Source organism: Mustelus asterias, chromosome 24, assembly GCF_964213995.1.
Source record: "Mustelus asterias chromosome 24, sMusAst1.hap1.1, whole genome shotgun sequence".
Taxonomy (NCBI): Eukaryota; Metazoa; Chordata; class Chondrichthyes; order Carcharhiniformes; family Triakidae; genus Mustelus; species Mustelus asterias.
In genome coordinates this window covers 48495741-48514153 of record NC_135824.1, presented here as the reverse complement: position 1 = coordinate 48514153, position 18413 = coordinate 48495741, and the positions used below count along the sequence as shown (strand labels likewise).

General features: G+C 42.7%; 1 protein-coding gene across 2 annotated transcripts in view; it reads left to right on the top strand.

Moving 5' to 3' along the window:
• The first annotated feature begins 384 nt into the window (after positions 1–384).
• The window catches only part of LOC144511368 (ryanodine receptor 1-like), a 495584-nt gene continuing 477555 nt past the window's right edge, over positions 385–18413 (top strand). For both annotated transcript variants that reach the window (XM_078241663.1, XM_078241662.1), the window contains exon 1: positions 385–517. In XM_078241663.1, the coding sequence (XP_078097789.1) occupies positions 470–517 (48 nt within the window). In that variant the 5' untranslated portion in view covers positions 385–469. The remainder of the gene's footprint in view (positions 518–18413) is intronic.

Below are 18413 nucleotides of genomic sequence, written 5' to 3'. Positions count from 1 at the left end.
CTCGATTCTTCCCACCAGCCCACGTGGGACTCGAACCCTCCGCCAGCCAATCAGCCCTCGATCTCTCCCCGCCTGCCCAACGTTGGTCTCTTCTCCCCTTCCTCGCCCCCCCCCGCAAGAACATCGTCAAACCCCGCCCCTTTCCATCTCCACCAATCAACTCTTGACTTGCTTCCCACCAGCACCCCCCGCCCCACCCACATGGGTCCCACCCCTTCCTCCGCCTCCTCCTCCTTACCCCAGCCCCGCCTCCTTTCCCTCCCTCCGCCAATCCGCTCTCGCCCTCTCTCCGCGAGCCCACGCAGTCCGGCCAATGGGCTGGGGGCAGAGCTGGGGGGCGGGGCTGGGGGGCGCGTGGAGCTGGCTTGGCCGGCGAACCGAGCAGCAAGGCGGTTAGTTGAGCTCGAGCGGCGGACAGAAAGAGAGAGAGAGCGCGCGCGCGAGCGAGGGCGGGAGGAGGACAGCAGCCATGGCTGAGGGGGTCGAAGGAGAAGAGGAGATTCTCTTCCTTCGAACAGTAAGTGCACCCATCCATGCAAAAAAAAAATCATGTCCTGCAAACGCGAATAGATCGAAGGGTGGCCTCGAGTGTCAGAATTGCCGGTTTAATATGAGTGGATTTTAATTTTATTTTAGTCACCAGTGGATTTTATTTTTGTACCAAGAAGCTGCAATCCTTCTGCTCTACTCCCTCAGAATTATTATTGGACTTTTACAGTGACTCAGAAACGAAATGTTGCAAGATGCTGCCTCCAAAACAAATAATCTCTGACTCATGCCTAGCTCTATATAATAATTGCCACTCCAAATAAATCCTCTGGTGATATGATCACACACACACACAACCCTGGTTATTATTACCCCCTTCTGAGAGACCCAGACACAAGAGTTTTAACTGAATCACATCAAATACTTCCAGAAAATGCAGCCTCCCCCTTGCTTCTTTCTGGTGGCTGGCTGAATTCCAACAACTTGTGCATTTTCATTTTATCCATTTGCAGAGGTTCTTCACCTCTATAACGAACAAAAAAAGCAACAGGTTTCAAGATTAGTGTGAATCTTGACACTCCCCATCCCTCCTCTTTTTTTTGTGTTTGCAATAAAATTTAAATCTGTTTGGGTTTGGGATTGAAATTCGGGTCTGCAATAAAATCCAAGTAAATTTGGGTGGCACGTCCAGGACCGAAATAGTCTTCTAAAAACAAAGCCAGTTTTAAAAGATTCTTTAATTGTCAATGTTGCGTTTAGCAGTTTATCAAAATATGACTTGGGCTGTAACTCAATTTACTGTAATTAAATTTACTGTTTAATCAGCACAGTGGCTGTCTGTAAATTTGTGAAGAATAGTAGACTTTTTTTTAAAAAAGGTTGATGTCCTGTACATTAGGCTTTCATTCTTTGGAAATGTGTTAAGTTTGAGATTTATTGCTATGAAGGGAAGCATTTACAATATTGTGAAAAGCTAAATGCACAGAAGCAAAACCAGTGGTTTGGGGGGGGGGGGGGGGACTTGTGATTAAATTATATCTGGAACATTCAGAAATTTCTGTCTGACGTACTCTTTTCGCAGTACGACTACTTTCAAATTAACTGTTTCAAGTTGCAACGCTGCCTGTGCTGAGAATGCACATTCTGTGTTATATATATATATAGTTGCTGTAATAAATCTGCCTCGGGAGATCTTGCTGCCTGCTTTGTCTACTCCCCTGTTAACTGGAAGCAGAGCTTTGCAGCTTGCTGCCCTCATTCAATTCTGCAATTTATGACCTGCACACTTAAATTCTCATCTGTTTTTTTTTTGAAAAAGGAAATTAGATCTGAGGCCATTAGAGAACCTGTCTCTCATTAGGGATGGTAATGATATCTCTTTTTAAATTTTTTTTCTTTTTTCCCCCTTTCTGTGTCTCTTGAAGGCACTCACTTCTTGTTGGGTACATTTCCACAGACAGCTGCTCACCTAGGTGGCTGCTTTTCATGTCTAAGTCTTGGCACTTGTGTGCTGGCAGATATCAAGACTGCAGGGGAGAGGTGGCATCCCACATCGCCTGTATCCTGTCCTCGGCTAACATTCACATGCACGTAATTCAAATTAGAGGGTTGTTGAACAGGGATCTGAGCCCATCTTCTCCTCTCTTAAGGCATCAAAAGCAATTGTGGCATCCCCACTGTTGTTCCCACTAATAACAATTAACTCGATCCAAACCATTAGAACGCAAGACTTGGTCTGTGCAGCTTAATTACAATTAAAATTGGTCCACTGTATTCGCCACTCCCAATGTGTCTTCTCTACACTGGCAAGACTAAATGTGGACTGGGCGACCACTTTGCGTGACACCCTCGCTCAGTCTGCAAGCATGACCCCCCAACCTTCCTGCCACTTGCCATTTTAATGCCCAAAGATGTGTGGGTTAGGTTGATTGGCCAAGCTAAATTGCCCTTAGTGTCCTGAGATGCGTAGGTTAGAGGGATTAGCGGGTAAATATGTAGGGATATGGGGGTAGGGCCTGGGTGGGATTGTGGTCGGTGCAGACCCGATGGGCCGAATGGCCTCTTTCTGTACTGTAAGGTTTCTAAAAAAAAACTCCGCACTTTTCTCATGTCACATGTCTCTCCTTGGCCTGCTGCAATGCTCCAGTGAAGGCCAATGTAAACTGGAGGAGTAGCATCTTGTCTTCTGATTACAGCCCTCAGGACTCAATGTTGAGTTCAACAACTTTAGACTGTGACCTTTTTCCTCCATCTTAAACCCTTTTAAAAAAAAATATCCTATACATTTATTGTCTCAATGTGAAACCACCCCCGCACCCTCCATGCCCTCTTCCCAACCAGTTAATCTTAGAATCATAGAATCCCTGCAGAGTAGAAAGAGGCCACTTGGCCCATCGAGCCCGCACTGACGACAATCCCACCTAAGCCCTACTCCCATAACCCCATGCGCTTACCCTGCCAATCTCCCTGATCCTAAGGGGCATGGCCAATCAACATAACCTGCACATCTTTGGAGTGTGGGAGGAAACTGGAGCACCCGGAGGAAACCCACACAGACATGGGGAGAATGTGCGAGGAGTTTGCACACACTGACCCAAGACTGGAATTGAACCCAGGTCCCTGGCGACATGAGGCGGAGATGCCAGCGTTGGACTGGGGTAAATAAACACAGTAAGAGTTTTAACAACACCAGGTTAAAGTCCAACAGGTTTATTTGGTAGCAAATGCCATTAGCTTTCGGAGCCCTGCTCCTTCGTCAGATGGAGTGGAGATGTGAGGCAGCAGTGCTAACCACTGTGTGTTGATCTGACTCTTGTTATAGAAGTCATAGAAACCCTACAGTGCAGAAGGAGGCCATTCGGCCCATCGAGTCTGCACCGACCACAATCCCACCCAGGCCCCACCCCCACATATTTTACCCGCTAATCCCTCTAACCTACGCATCCCAGGACTCTAAGGGGCAATTTTTTTAACCTGGCTAATCAACCTAACCCGCACATCTTTGGACTGTGGGAGGAAACCGGAGCACCCGGAGGAAACCCATGCAGACACGAGGAGAATGTGCAAACTCCACACAGACAGTGACCCTTTTTTAAAAAAGGGTTTAAGGTTACTTAAGGTTACTGTTCTTAAGGTTACTGCTGTTATAAAGCGCAGGTGGATCCCTCTCTGAGAACTAACACTGAAACACCCAAAGAGGAGTACCTCGTCCGATAATCTGTAAAAAGTGTGTGTGAAGTGCTGTGACCCGCTCTTCAGCAGTTCCTAATGGTTAAATACAAAATAAATCACTGACACTCACTCTGAAATCAACACGTAACAATTTATTTATCTAACTGTGAACAAATTACCTAAATTAACAAACTGAATAAATCCCTTCTAACTATTAACTATTCCCGATTAAAACAAGATTCTAATGGAATGCCGTTCAAATAAATACAATTCCCACTCTAACAAAATAGAATTTAGTCACTCTCTAACTTCAACCAGGTTTTGTGTCTTCCGGAATATTCTGGGCCTTCTCTGTTGATTCTTTTGTCTGGAACTTCCTCCTTCTTTGGTACCTGGGCTATCTAGATGGTGCTTTCTCTAAGACATGGATGAAGCTATGAGAGCCAGTGATCCTCTCCTAGAGTTGAGAGCTATTAGCTCTGACAGGTGGCAGTTGCTCTCTTTGTCCCACTGCCTCCTTCTTTTATACCAGTGATAACATATCAGTATTTCCCACAATGGGATTGGTCCTAAGTTGTCAAAACTATCAGATTTAAACTTAATAGGTTTTTTTTGGTATATCCAAGTGCCTGATTCAAATTGGCTAAATTCAAAAGCTTGTTGTCTTGGTAAAAACTGCTGCTTGGCCTTTCGATACTAATATGTTAGTTTGGGCTCTCTGTGTGTACTTGCATCTTAAATCTCTAAGCACAGAACCACCCCCCCCCCAGCATTTTACAAACACCAAATTCGAACTTCCTACTTCCCAATTTACAATTCCTCTACCAAACTTTGCAACATTACATCTTGTTGCAATCTGTCCCAGCTATAGTACAATATCTGACTAATTTTAAGAGTCAGACAGACTTGAAACATTAACTCTGTTCCTCTCCCTACAGCTGCTGCCAGACCTGCTGAGGTTTTGCAGCAGTCTCTGTTCTTGTTCAGATTTCAGCATCTGCAGTGTTTTGCTTTAGTTTAGAGCTTAATTACATACTGAATAAATTTAATGAAGTGTTAGAAAATCATAAACTAGTATTTGCTAAGTACAATAATTGTGTAAAAACCCATAACAAAACTAAAAACTTTGGATTGATCACTCAACGTCTGATAATTGTCAAGGTTTATTACAGAATACAGATGCACAATAACAGATTTTACAGAAGGGTAAATGTATCGTTAATAGTTCATGACGCATTGTTATTTGACAGAAGGTTCTTTAGGATGAAAGCAGCAGGCATTTAAAAAAAAATTGAGGTGAATGTGTTTGACTGCTCTGAGAGCCGAATAGGATAAGGCAATTTCTTTTAGGAGAATTCTCTTAGGAACAGGAAAAAAGCAATTCAGTTTGAGAAATGCATCTTTCTCGTAAGTCATTTTGGCTTTGAAAGCTTTTATGCTAAGTGTTAGATGTATTTCTTTTTCAAATGACTCTAAAGCCTTCAAGACAATATTAACAGTATTTATTAACAAAAATAACACCGTATTAGTACCTGAGTGTCACCTTGTTGTAATAACATTTTCACCCCGAAATTAGAAAATGGTGCTTTAAAGCTTTATTCCAGAACTTGCGTGCATATGAATTAAGAGCAGGAGTGGGCCATTCGGCCCCTCAAGCCTTCCTAATCACTTTCTATACCTGCACTTAAGTTTTTGTGATTCATGTGCTAGGACAGCTAGATCTCTCTGTGCCTTAAGAATTATACCCCCCCCCCTCCTGCCAAGTGAACTCACATTTACTCATCATATTCCATCTGCCAAATTTTTGCCCACTCACTTAACCTGTCTATATCCCTTTGCAGATCCTTGCCTTCATTTGACAACTTACTGTCCGCCCTTTGTGTTATCAGCAAATTTAGTAACCCCATAGATTGGGTCCCTTCATCCAAGTCATTGATATAAATTATGAATAGTTGAGGCCCCAGCACCTATCTCTGTGGCATTCTGCTCGTCACACCTGGCCAATGCAGAAATTACCCATTTATGCCTACATATTTCCTGTTAGCGAGCCTATCCTCTATACCCATACAACACGAGTTCTTATTTTGCATAGCCTTTTGTGGCACCTTGGGGTCTTCTGGAAATCTGTAAGTATAACACATTCACAGGTTCCCTTTTTTCCACATTGTTACTCCCTCAAATAACACTACTAACTTAATCAAACATGACCTCCTATTCCCAAAATTATGTTAACTCTGCCTGATTGCATTGAGATTTTCTAAATGTTCCACTATAACCTCCTTACTAATCAATTCCAGCATTTTCTTCCATGACAGACTTGAATAACTATAACTTGAGTGCATAATGTAGGCTAGCGCTTAAGTGTAGTAGTGGGGGCTGCTGCATGGTTGTAGATTGGATGCTAAACCATTAGCCTGTTCAGATGGATATAAAAATGCCCCATGTCATTTTTGTTTTTGCTTTGAAGAGTGGTGAGTTATCCCAATAAGCTAGCCACTGTTTATCCCTTAAATGAACCATCAAAATAGATTAGCAGGTTACTGGTCTAATTGCTGTTGGTAGGATTTTGCTGTGTGCAAATTGGCCACTACTTGTACCTACATAACGTGTGATTGAAACACCTTGAAGTATTTAATTTGTGGTGAATTTTTTGTGTGAAGAATGTTTTTCGCAGGTCTGACAGCATCTGTGGAGAGAGAGAGTAAGCCAGTATTTTGCGTCTAGATGACCCTTCGTCAGTGCCTTTGTCAACTCTGATGAAGGGTCATCTAGACTCGAAACATTGGCTCTATTCTCTCTATCCACAGATGCTGTTAAACCTGCCAAGATTTTCCAGCATTTTTCTGTTTTTGTTTCAGATTCCAGCATCCGTAGTATTTTGTGTTTATTAAGAATGTTTTCAGCCCTTTTTTCTATGTTCACTTGCTACTGAATTGCCACAAACATGTCAGAAATTTGGCTTTGCCATCACATTAAGGATTAAGCTCTGTGCATGGAATATTTACTGGCTGTGGAACAGTGTGGAAATAGTGAGTGCAGAATTTGACATTTGGGTTAACCAAGGAATCTTGACTGCCATTATTTCAAAGTGGTGAAATTGGAGTTGGCTGGTTGGTATACTTACGGTACTATTTGCAGAATACTGAAAGGCCCGAGTAGAGCGGGATCGGGGAAGATGTTTCCATTACTAGGAGAGACTAGGATCCAAGGGCACAGCCTCAGAGTAAAGGGACGACCCCTTAGAACCGAGATGAGGAGGAATTTCTTCAGCCTGAGGGTGGTGAATCTGTGGAATTCATTGCCACAGAAGGCTGTGCAGGTCCAGGTCATGGACTGTATCTAAGACAGAAAGATGGGTTCTTGATTGGTCAGGGGATCAAAGGTGGAAAAACGGGGTTGAGAAACGTTTCAGCCATGATTGAATGGCGGGGCAGATTCATTGGGCCGAATGGCCTAATTCTGCTCCTATAGCGTATGGTCTTATAGTTTGTGTTATCTTGTGAGGGAAGCAAAACCGATTATAGTATGATGGGAACATTTATGTGAGACATCTCTTTGACAACAAAAATGTATCAGCAAGACCGAGGTGCCATCTGTCAGATGAGGTGTTAAATCAAGGTCCCATCTGCTTTCTTGGGTAGATGTGTGCCCTTTGTGGCATTTTTATGAAGAAGAGCGGAGGAGTTCTCCCTCGATGTCTTCAGCATTGTTTATTTTAATATTCCTGAAAAAGAGACGTGCTGTCAAAGCTTTTCATCTTGCACTTATCAGGACAGCTTACAAGAAATTTCCAGTGGTTAATGGGGGAAGAACAACTTATGCTGCAAATGCTAACCAATCAGTGCACTCTTCCCATGCAATATTAATTGTTGTTCCCTCGTTATTGTTGGAAACTTGTTGCAAGCTTTCATGACTAAACGCAGGATGAAAAGCTTTGATAGCATGTCGGATTTTCAGCAAGTTCTGTACGACCAAACAACTATTGTTTATTTTAACCAACATCATCTGTCATTATTTCATGCTGTTTGTGGCACCCAGTTGCCAAGTGCAAATTGGATGTGGTGTTTCTAACATTGCAAGTGACTAGAAGTAATAAATTGGCTGTAAAGCACTTTGGCCACCCGAAGTAATGAGTGAAAGGTGCTTTATAAAATACAGTCTTTCCTTAATTTGCCATATTTTATATCACAAACGTAAGTAACACAAGTGTCTGTGAGTTAGAACTGATAAAGATACTAGAATCTAAGTAGCAGTCTCAATTATTACAAACTCAAGAATATTATCACTTTTCATGACAATTGAAAACAAAAGTGTTTTGAATGAAGGCTAAAATTGAAATGAATGTTTTTTAAAATAACTTTCATGGAAATGGATATAATGTGACATTCTTCACTTTCACCATTCAATCACTGAATATATATTGTTACAATCTTAGAAGAGAAATTCGAACACCTAATTATTGTTGAAAGAATGAATACGCTAGATTAAAAGAAAAAAATCATTCATGGTTTTTGCATCCACGTTTGCCGTGAACACAAACTGTGATGTGGGTGCAAAAATCTGCAAGAAGCGGAGGATGAGATTCTTGCCGGCGAGACCTCGTTTTCCGATTTTCCCCCAACCCTCCCCAATGATGTAACTATATTTTACTAAATTTAAATCCAGTTAAACGGCTTCACTGCCGTATGTTCCTCCCAGGCAAGGAATTCCAGCTGGTGAGGTTTACAACAGCTCTTGTCAAACTTGAAGCAGTCGAGGGGAACCTGATGGGAGTGCAAACGTAATTATGGCTCCAGGGGGAGAGGGACATGCCTCATGGTGGTACAGCTGGGATGGTCCCTCCTGAGCTGCATTGGCAAGGGGAGGGGGGGGAAGAATTTCTTTCAGTGCTAATGGGCGCCCTCCATTAGGGTCTGCTCCACTAGAGTGATGGCAAAAATAAGGCCCCCCTAGTGCTGTGGAATCTGGAGAGAAAACCTGTCTGTGCCATTCAACCAGCACTCAAGTATAAAATTCCTCCTGTGGGATATGGACATCACTGGCTAGGTTCTGGTTAGTTCCTGGAGTGCATCTTGTAGATGATGCACACTGCTGCTACTGTGCATCGGTGGTGGACAGAGTGAATGTTTGTGGATGGGGTGCCTACTGAACAGGCTACTTTGTCCTGGATGGTGTCAGGCTGTTGGAGTGGCACCCGTTTAGGCAAGTGGGGAGTATTCCATCGCACTCCTGACTTGGGACATTATCTGAGGAGTCATAAATGGTGCTAGACCTTGTGCAGCCATTTCTGACCCCATGATGGAGGGAAGGTCATTGATGAAGTACCTGAAGATGGTTGGGCCTAGAACACTACCCTGAGGAACTCCTGCAGAGATGTTCTGGAGCTGAAATGATTGACCTCCAACAATCATCTTCCTTTGTACTAGGTCTGTCTCCAATCTGATATTTTACCCCTGATTCCCATTGACTCCAGTTTTGCTAGGGCTTCTTGATGCCACACTTGATCAAATGCTGCATTGATGTCAAGGGTAGTTACTCACTTCACCTCTGGAGTTCAACTCTTTTTTTTTTTGTCCTTGTTTGATCCAAGGTCAGGAGCTAAGCGGCCCTGGCAGAACCAAAACCAGTGCATCAGTGAGCAGGTTATTCTGAAGCAAGTACTGCTGAATAGCATGTTGATAGCCCCTTCCATCATTTTACTGATAATCAAAGTAGACTGATGTGGTGGTAATTGACCAGTTTGGATTTGTCCTTGTGTACAGGACGTACCTGAGCAATTTTCCACATCACTGGGTAGATGCCAGTGTTTGAGGCTGTACTGGAACAGCTTAGCAAGGGGTGCAGCAGTTTCTGGGGAACTAGTCTTCAGTACTATTGCCAGAATATTGTCAGGGACAATAGCCATTGCAGTATTCAGTACCTTTAGCCATTTCTTGATATCACGTGGAGTCAATCGAATTGTGAAGACCGGGCCTGATGCTGGGGACCTCCAGAGAAGGTTGAGAGAGATTGTCCACTCTGCACTAGACTGTTACACATGCTTCAACCTTGACCATTGCACTTTGTACTGGGCTTTCCCGTCATTGACAATGGGAGTATTTCTGTAGGCTGTAGAGCTTAGATCTGATCTTTTGGTTGTGGAATTGCTTGGCACTGTCTGTCACCTGCTGCGTCTGCTGTTCGGCACGCAAATAGTCCTATCCCTCATTTTCAGCCATGCCTGGTGCTGCTCCTGGCATGTCCTCCTGAACTCTTCATTCAACCAGGGTTGATTTCCTGGCTTGGTGGTAATGGTAGCCATGGAGAAACGCCAGGCCATGAGGTTACAGATTGTGATTGAGTACAATTCTCCTGCTGCTGATGGCCAACAATGCCTCATGGATGCCCAGTTTTGAGTTGCTAATTCTGTTCAAAATCTGTCCCATTTAGCAATACGGTAGTGCCACACAACACAATGGAAGGTATCCTCAGTGCAAAGTTGGGATTTTGTCTCCCAAGGACTGTGCAGTGGTCACTCCTACGGATGCCGTCATGGACAGATGCATCTGCAGCAGGCAGGTTGAAGTGAGGATGATGTCAAGCATGTTATTTTGTCTTGTTGGTTCCTTCACCACCTGCTGCAGACCCAGCCTCGCAGCTATGTCCTGTACTGGTGCTGCTAAGCCACACTTGGTGATGGACATTGAAGTCTTCCAACCTGAGTATATATTCTGTACACTTGCTACCCTTCATGCTTCTTCTAAGTGGTGTTCAACATGGAATACTGATTCATCAGCTGAGGGGAAGGAGCTTTACTTGGTAATGTTTGACCTGAAGTCATGAAAATTCATGGCATCCAGAATTATGTTGAGGTCTCCCTGGACAACTTGCTCTTAATTGTACATCACCATGCTGCCACCTATCATGGGACAGGACATATCCAGGGATGATGAATATGGTGTCTGGAACAATATCTGTACGGTATGACTTGTCAGGCTATTACTTTACTACTGTGTGAGACCGTTCTCCCAATTTTGGCACTGGCCTCCTTCGTCAGGAGGAATTTGCAGGACTGAGTTTGACTCAACCCTAGAAAGTCTTTGGCTACTTATCAGTTCTTGAAGATCCTTAACTTCCTTGGGACCAACTCCAAACTGTTCCATCGCTGCCTTGTAACGTCTGTAACTTTTCAGCTTGAGCTTGGTCTTGGCTCAAAACTCCTGCACAGTGGTTTAAAGCTAGATATGCTTCTGGTTTCCAATAGCTCTCTTCTTCTGGTCCATAGCTGTTCCACAGCTCTTGACAAATTACATTTCTCTGTCTTCCGAACTCGAAGGCTTACTCTCACCAATGTTGTTGTTTCCAGCTCCAGTTCTCAAAATCTTTCTACTGCTGTTCTTCCTCTAGCCCCAAGTGAGGCAAATCTTCCAGCCTCTCACTACTTTCCTCGCGAATTCTCCAAGCTGAGCATGAGCTATTATAACTTGCATTCCACACGTGAACCCCAATGGACCCACTCAGTACTTTGTCTGATGAGATGACTTGACCACTTATAGTTGAAGCTACCATTGTGCCCTCGGAGTAGCTGCAAGCAGCCTGCTCGCATGTCTCAGCTTGTGGTTGAGATGCACGTGGAAGTCGTCATCCTCATGGAGTTGCCAGTGGAGTCCCCCCCCAAATGTACCCCACCTCCAACACTGTGCCCTGCTGCATAGATTTGTAGTATTTGTTATAAATTGTAGTAATACTGTAATATTTTCTCTGCTTAAGATGCAGTCCGAGCTAAGATTTATCTTTGCTCCCTTGTCTCTGTTGCTACTGCCTCTGTCTGATCTCTTGTAAATAAATCCTTCTTTGTTCTCTAATGAAGTCTCTGAAAGTGCATCATTACATCTGACAACAAGGATGTGATATCCTGATGTTGTCTCTGGCCCGACACATGAGTATCCTGTTTTAATCAAAAGTCTAAGACAAAGAAGGAATATGCTCGCCAGAATGCCTGTCTTTGGATGAATAGACCCATTTGAGATATTGCCAGACCTTGAGTAATGTAGCATCAGAAAACATGGACAGTTACAAGGCGGGTGAGCATCAGGAGGGCAGTGAAAGAGCCCACTAGGAGGGCAGCAAATGAGCCCCCAGACACAGGGTACCAAATGAGTGGCAATGAGAGAAATGCAGAATAGAAAAATGTTAACACTTCACCAGAGACCGACCTGGCCAGCAGTGAAGCCAAAAGAGTTTGGTTGAAGTTAAAGCAAGTAGAAATGAAGGTTTCATTTGTGAAATGTACATGTCCAGTAAGAACATGATGGATTTCTCTTGGGGGCGGGGGGGGGGGGGGGGGGGAAGCAGAAATTGAAGACAACATAAACTAGGAATTAATGAACAAAGAAGAATCAGCACAGTGGCTAGCACTGCTGCCTCACAGTGCCAGGGACCTGGGTTCAATTCTGGCCTTGGGTGATTGTGTGTGGAGTTTGCACGTTCTCCCCGTGTCTGCGTGGGTTTCCTCTGGATGCTCTGGTTTCTTTCCACAGTATAAAGATGTGTGGATTAGGTTGATTGGCCATGCTAAATTGACCCTTAGTGTCCAAAAATGTGTAGGTTAGGAGGATTAGCTGGGTAAATACTTGGGGTTATGGGGATAGTCCTGGGTGCTCTGTCAGAGAGAAGGTGCAGACCTAATAGCTGAATAGCCTCCTTCTGCACTGTAGAGATTCTATGACATGGCAGACAGCAAACTTGGAGAAATAAGATACAAAAATTTACAAGATGAAGTTAAGCAGAACTTGATGAGACAATGGAGGATAAACTGAACTCCATGTATAAGTAACTAGAAAATAACAGGAGAATAAGAGCTTGAAGAAGGATGCTTGACCAATGAAAAATTAACTGAAGAGGTAAAAATGTTGACATTGACAGCAGAAACAGCAATTCGGACACTAAGAAGCAGATTACACGCCAGAACGGGATTGCTGAAATGGTCTCAGTAATGCAAAAGAACAAGAACCAATATTATGAAATATTTAAGGGGAGGCCATGGCCTAGTGGTATTATCGCTAGACTATTAATCAAGGAACTCAGCTAATGTTCTGGGGACCCATCTTCGAATCCTGCTATGGCAGATGGTGGAATTTGAATTCCATTTTAAAGATCTGGAATTCAGAATCTACTGATGACCATGAAACCATTGTCGATTATCAGAAAAACCCATCTGGTTCACTAATGTGAACCTTTAGTGAAGGAAATCTGCCCTCCTTACCTGGTCTGGCTTGCATGTGACTCCAGAGCCACAGCAAAGTGGCTGGCTCTCAAAGGGCAACTAGGGATGGACAACAAATGCTGGCCAGTCAGTGACGCCCATGTCCCACAAATGAATGAAAAAAAGGTCCATAGAATCCTTATGGTGTAGAAGGAGGCCATTTGGCCCATCGAGTTTGCACTGACTCTCTGGAAAAAGTATAATTCAGGCCCACATCCTATGCCTGATCCACCTAACCTACGCATCTTTGGACTGTGGGAGGAAACTGGAACACCCAGAGGAAACTCACAGACACCGGGAGAACGTGCAAACTCCACACAGACGATGAAAAAGATGCTGAATTGAAATGCTGGAAGTACCAGAAATAAAGTACTATAACCATTCCTTCACACGACAAATCAAGGTTATGATATAACTGTCAGGACACAAGACTGTGTAGTATGGAAAGTAAACATTATCTTGTATTCAGTTAGAAAGTGAAAAAGACTGGGATATGTGATGATATGTACCTGCATGCATGTTAATGTAAGGTTCTCAGCAGAGCAAGAGTTAACATGGGACTGGAAAGTGACACCATCCACAGTGCGATGTATGTAGTCACATGGTCAGAGAACCATCTAGAACTGAACTTAGTAAGCAGCATGCCTGCTTGGAACCACTCCATGCAAGACCATTCTTGGAACTGTACGTAATTAACGCTTACTAATAAATGTTTAAACACACAAGCCTCAAAATCTCAATAATCCATTACCACTGCAACAATACAAAAAAATTAAGTACATCATATGACATGGTGTCATGACATGAAACTTCAGTAGTGGATCATATTAGATCCCTGGAATCTTTAAGACTGGACCTCTGTTGGACCAAGTGATGTAGAGGGATGAATCGTTCGTAAACATATGGACTACTTGAGGAGTAGAAAGCCGCTCCAGCAGTCAGTGTTGCCATCGAGAAATGTTATTTGAAAGTACCAAAGTGTCTGATCGACCTGTTGATAGACAGAACTGATGTCTCCGTGGAAGCAAGTAGTGATGAACTGCCTGTGCCTGAAGGGGCACCCGTTCCTATTATTGTCGATCCTGTGGAAGCATCTCCGACCACAGAATTAGGCCGTTCTACAGAAAACTTCTTCAAAGACTCGATTTATAATTGTCCAACTCTTGTATTGAGTGATTGGTTAGAATTTTTTTAAAAAGTTTTACTCGATTCTTAAAGTTACAAAGCCAGTGCTCAGAATGGACCAGGCAAATCCATTCCTTGCTCCAAAAAACAAATTCAAAATCCAATTCAAGGTTCCCATAAGAGACGAACAAGTTCCAAGATGCATCATCCCATTGCACCCCATCTTGGGCTTGATCTGATGCTTGATCCTGGACAAAAGACCGAGATTAGGACTGAATAAATTAGTTACTGCAGATTGTATAAAGGGGGAGGGATGTAGTGATATGCACCTGCATGCATGATAATGTAAGGTGCTCAGCGGAGCAAGAGTTAACATGGGACTTTTGAGGGAAACACAGTAGAGTAAGGGTGGCCTGGGTGACCAATTGTGACTTGAGTGGGAATCACTTCAAGGAGAGGAGTTCTTTTGTGCAAGAGGCATTCCGGAACTTGCAGATATGCTGTGCTCTTGTGGACCCTTGTAAATAAATCCTTTGCTGTTCACTAATAAAGTTTCTGAAAGTACATTACATATCATAGAACCATTACTTTCATCTGCACAGCACCTTTAATACAGAAAAAAACACCCCAATATGCTTAAATATTTAATTTGACAAATTTTATATTAATTGTGAACTCCCACTTTTACATGTCATTGCTGAGGCACTGTGGTGAGAACCCAAATTGCAAAGCCACCTGATGAGACAGACAGTCACAACTGATTAGCTGCATCTCCTTTCAATCAGGCAAACCGTGTTAAGTGTTTCATTCATCTATGTAGATTTGACAATTAACACTTGTTGTGATGGTTGTCTGTGCAGCCTGTTTCCATTGTAGAGTAAACAAATTAAAGTGGAACACAAGCTGGCAAGTTATCAAAATTCTAGAGAGAATTAGAACAATACCGAAGCTTTCATGATTGGGAACCAGGCAGTTGTGTGATGTATCCCAGCTTTAATTAGCAGCTTTGGCTGAGAACCAGCCAAACTGACCCAAAGCTTGTTTCCAAGGGGAGTCAAGCTTGGAATTTGAAATCTGGTCACCTTAATTGGAAAATGCAACATTCTACTGTGAATATCCCTCCTCAACCTGGCTACTTAAAACAAGTTGAGGTGCTTTTTTTCCCCCAATCATACTGGTTTATTTTCAATATTAATTTGTAGGTGTAATTAAAACAATAATTTTTTATTTATTTATCCAATTCTATCAAATCAAGTCCAATTCAGAAACTCAACAAGTGAGACATTCCCAATCCAAGCTGACAAGACAGGGCTCTCACCTCCTGTCTTGGGGCTTGATCTACATCAGGGGTCTCCAAACTACGGCCCGCGGGCCACATCTGGCCCGCAGCCAGTGGGGCGGGACAGGATTCCTGCTGCCGAAAACACTCGCGCGTCCGGAACCCTGCCGCTGACTCAGGATCCGGACGCGGGGACGGAAGCCACAGGCCATTTGCTGCCATTCCGTGCGGTGTCTGATGGACCCATGGGAATCCCCGCCCTCTTTACCGGCCTATTGTCCAATCAGAGCTGCCATCCTGTGACAGTTCATTAAACAAATCAGCAATTGAGACATCTGTTATCCAATTGCCGCTCTGCATTGACTGAGTGACAGCTGCTTTATCCAATCTGTAAGCTCCATCTGTCTGAAATGAGCGAGAACAATGACAATGATGGCGGCAATTCGGACCAATTCAGTTATGAAAGGAAAGAAAAGTGGACAGTGAGTGCCGCCTGTTTAATGAAGAGTGGGGTGTAAAGTACTTCTTTGTACAAGTAGGTGATAAAGCCTTGTGTGTCATATGCAACGAAACTGTTGCAGTTTTGAAGGAGTACAATGTACGTCGGCACTGTGACCAAACATGAACCAAGTTATTCCCAATTCACAGGGACACAGCATTCGGGAAAATTTTGAATCAATGCAACGCAGGTTGCTTTCCCAACTAGCTTTTTTTACGCAGAAGATAACTGAAAATGAAGCTTTAACCAGGGCCAGTTACAAACTAGCTTGTGTTGGCTAAAAGAGGAAAGCCATTCATCGATGGAGATCTCATCAAAGAGTGTATAATGGAGCAGTGGAAGAGTTATGTCCAGAAAAAGCAAATCTGTTCAAAATCATCAGTCTTGCGCCAAATACTGTTGCTCGTAGAATTGAGGATATAGGAAGCAATATATTTCATCAAATTGCAGACAAAGCAAGAAATTTTCAGTTGTATTCTCTCGCACTTGATGAATCGACTGATGTGTGAGACACATCATAACTCCTAGCATTCATCCATGGCGTCGACAGTGAATTTAATGTGACACAAGAATTAGCATCAGTGCATAGCATGCACAGCACAGTAACTGGAGAAGACATCTTCAAAGAATTGCAAAAAACTGTTAGAATATAACCTGGAGTGGAATAAACTGCAATGTGTGACAGTTGATGGAGGAAAGAACATGTCTGGGGTGAAGAAAGGTTTGGGTGGACAAATCACAAAAGCTTGTGAGGTTGGTGGTTTCTCAAAGCCAATGATTCTGCATTGCATTATCCATCAACAAGCATTGTGCGGAAAATATGTGGATATGTCTTGCATTCTGAAACCTGTTGTTTCAACAGTGAATTTCATTCTATCTCTCAGACTTAATCATCGCCAGTTTCGTGATTTTCTGAAAGAAACTGATTCTGAGTTCAGTGACTTGCCTTATTATACAGCAATTCGATGGCTTAATTGTGGAAAGGTTCTAACACGGTTATTTCAGCTCACCGAGGAAATTGATTCCTTTCTCAGAAGAATCGACCCAAACCACTTTTATCAAACACTGACTGGCTTTAGAAATTGGCATTTTTTGCAGATGTGACAGGCCATATAAATCAATTGAATCTGAAGTTACAAGGTGAAACAAATTTGATTTGTGATCTATTCGCGCATGTCAAGGCATTCAGGGCAAAACTGATGCTATTTCAAGGACAGCTGAAAGTTCATATGTTGGTTCATTTTCCATGTTGTGAAAAATTTCATGAAGGAAGTGAAGCAGAATTTCCTTCTTCATTTGCAACAGAAATCATTAAGGATTTGCAAAAACAATTTCAGGAACGAATTTCTGATCTTGATGGAAACACAGATGAAATAAAGCTGTTTCAAAATCCATTTGGCTGCAATGTTGAAACACTCCCAAGTCTGTTTCAAATGGAAATTATTGATCTCCAATTGGATGACATGCTGAAAGACAAGTATAAAGAAGGAAATCTGATCCAATTTTATAAATCTTTGCAGCCTGAGCAGTTTCCAAATTTGAAGTGATTTGCTTGTGGATTTGTATCAGTTTTTGGTACAACGTACCTGTGTGACCAAACATTTTCAAAAATGAAGTATGTCAAGTCCAAATACCGAGCAAATTTATCTGATGAGCATTTGCAGTCCATTCTAATAATTGGCTCCTCAAGCTTGAAACCTCAGTTCAGCAATATTTTGAAATTAAAAAAGCAGTTCCATCATTCCCAATTATCTTGTGCAAAACTTCATGATTTGTTGGTTACAATTGAAAACTCCAATTGCCAGAATTGTGTAGAATTTATTTTTGTTTGACCTTTATTAATGGTTCAAGTTTATTTTGAATTTCTTTGCTTTGTTTTATTGAAGTTCTTTCTTGGGGCATGTTTATTTTTCTTATTGTGTGCCACAAAATTGGGCAAATTTTCATTTCGAGTAAACATTTGTAAAATTTCAGTAAATAAAATTAATTAAAAAATGAATAGCCTGCTTTTCTCATCTGCAGTTAAGTAATTATTTTGTCAGAGCATTTGCTAATGTTTGACATTTTGACTCGTATATCATTTCTCAGTGTAAGCACGGCATTGTTTCTTTGTAATTGTCACATTTCTCTTTTGTTCTGAATCATATCATGCTGATCCAAATAAAACTTATTCATTCATTTAAATTTTATTCAATTCATTTATAGAACTAATTTCTTTTTCTTTGGCCCCCGAAAATGTGTAAAATATACGATGTGGCCCTCGTACTGAAAAGTTTGGAGACCCCTGATCTACATGATCCAAGCTGATTGGAGTAGGCATTACACCTCCTCACAGGCGTGGCACGCTAGCACAGTGGTTAGCACTGTGGCTTCACAGCTCCAGGGACCTGGGTTCGATTCCCGGCTTGGGTCACTGTCTGTGCGGAGTTTGCACGTTCTCCTTGTGTCTGCGTGGGTTTCCTCCGGTTGGCTCCCACAGTCCAAAGATGTGCGGGTTAGGTTGATTGGCCATGCTAAAATTGCCCCTTAGTGTCCTGAGATGTGTAGGTTAGAGGGATTAGTGGGTAAATGTGTAGGGATATGGGGGTAGGGCCTGGGTGGGATTG